The sequence below is a fragment of the Trypanosoma equiperdum genome, assembly GCF_001457755.1.
Source record: "Trypanosoma equiperdum strain OVI genome assembly, contig: ctg_1610, whole genome shotgun sequence".
Taxonomy (NCBI): Eukaryota; Euglenozoa; class Kinetoplastea; order Trypanosomatida; family Trypanosomatidae; genus Trypanosoma; species Trypanosoma equiperdum.
This window is the reverse complement of record NW_027123628.1, coordinates 1,911-3,945: the sequence shown is the minus strand read 5'-3', so window position 1 is coordinate 3,945 and position 2,035 is coordinate 1,911. Positions and strand designations below refer to the sequence as shown.

General features: G+C 44.3%; 1 protein-coding gene across 1 annotated transcript; it reads left to right on the top strand.

Annotated features, from left to right (window-relative positions):
• Positions 1-457: 457 nt before the first annotated feature.
• TEOVI_000708900 (protein kinase, putative) lies at positions 458-1,996 on the top strand (the record flags this gene model as incomplete). The annotated part of the gene is made up of 1 exon (XM_067222310.1): positions 458-1,996. The coding sequence occupies one exon, from the start codon at positions 458-460 to the stop codon at positions 1,994-1,996; it is 1,539 nt and encodes a 512-aa protein (XP_067078411.1).
• Between the last annotated feature and the right edge of the window lie 39 nt (positions 1,997-2,035).

Here is a 2,035-nt window from a genome sequence, read left to right as displayed (position 1 = left end):
TTTTTTTTTTTTAAAAAAAAAACAGGAGTGTTTCCCCCTTCCATTCTTTGTGTTTCTATCTCCATTCCATCACTTTTCGGATCTTGTTGAACCACTTTGCGCACTCCACCGGGGCACAGCCGTAGAAATATAGAAACAAATAAAGAAGGACTAAATATATTTGTAGAATTTATTCGTCAAGTAGGAAGAGGGTTCCAACAGCGGTAAGTTCCTCCTTGGTGTGTGTGAACTTGGGGACATATTGAGTTCAAGACGAACAAAATCAACTAAGCCATTTACAAAAGAGTGAGAGGAAGGATTGAAGTATTGATAATCGACTTATTGAAATCTTTTTTTTTTTTTGAATAGAGCAACTTAAGAGATAGAATAAGCGAGCAAATACACAAAAGGGGAGAAACCCGAAAGTAAACCCATTGGAAGAAGAGGCGATAGGGGCAAAGGTAATTATTTGCACACTATGATTTCCGTCTTGTCGCCCTCTGACTTCGAAAAGGCAAAAGAGTTCCGTGCCTTCTTGCGAAACCTCGGGCTATCGAAATCTTTGGACCTTTTTTCGGAACAATGGGATGAACTCGTAAAACAGCAAAAGGAGATTACCACCAACGAGGAAAGGATGTCGGAACAGGATAAAGAAAAGTCTCAGAGGGTTTCAAGTGCAGGCTCTACGCCATCCGTAACAGCCGCTCGTGTGCTACGCGTGAAGCATCGTGTGGTGTCGGCAGTTGGTATAGAAGATGATTTGTGGCAACCTGTTGGTCATGAGTTTCTCTCCCCCGCCTTCACTACAGGAGCTGGTATTTCGTTGGAAGCCTATGAGATGGCAAGGCAGAATGACGCTGTCACTTTGGTTTGTACAAACCCGTACTTTAAGGAACCACCACCATCTAATCTACCGCTGGAGCACTTTGATTTACGAGTGTGGTATGAAAGCGGTAAGACGGGGTTTGAGGAAGAGAAGGAACTACCGATTTCGGTTGACTCCATAGTTGCTGGTCGGTATCAAATGCTCCAATACCTCGACTCCGCTGCCTTTTCCCGCACTGTGCGCTGTATGGACTTACATGAGGATCGCGAAGTGTGCCTTAAAATCATACGGAACTCTAAGGACTTCTTTGATCAGAGTATAGACGAAATCAAGTTGCTCAAGTTGATCAATTCTTCGGGTGATACAGAGGAGAATTGTGTAGTCAAAATGTATGATTTCTTCTACTACAAGGAACACATGTGTATAGTTACAGAGCTTCTCCGCGATAACTTGTATCGGTTTAGCAAGTACAATCGTGACGAAGAGACGGAACTGTACTTTACACTACCCCGGCTTCAGGCCACCGCAAGACAGGTTCTTACGGGGTTGCGATTCTTGCATAGTCTTGGTCTGATACACTCCGACCTCAAACCAGAGAATATTCTTATCCAGTCGTACAGTCGGTGTGCAGTGAAAATAATTGATTTTGGGAGCAGTTGCTTTTTGACCGATAACCTCAGTTCCTACGTGCAGTCCCGTTGCTACCGGGCACCAGAGGTGATTCTTGGTTGTAAGTACGATAGCGGCATTGATATTTGGTCTTTGGGTGCCATTCTTGCTGAACTGGCGACGGGTAATGTGTTATTCGAAAATAACTCGATTCCGCAGATGTTGGCGTCTATTTGTAGCGTTTGCAACGAGTTGCCGTCGAAGCTTCTACACGAAGGTCGGAACACTCATCATTACGTTACCAAGTTTGGTGCGTTTTACGAGTATTGCGAAAATATGGATCTTATATTCCATTACCCTGTTCAAGGTACGCCGCTGCCGGAACTTTTTGGCTACGATGATCCCTTATATGTTGACTTCATACGCTCGTGCCTCACTTTAGACCACCGTCAGCGCCCTACGGCGGAAGAGCTTCTGAAACATCCCTTTATCCACAACGATTATGGAAGTGCATACAGTAAACCCCCACCTTTGAAGAAGCAGGTTGCCGATACAAATGGCATCAAAGACACGTCTATTTGAGTCACAATCAGTTGAGGTGGTTTGGGTGCCTAATAAATT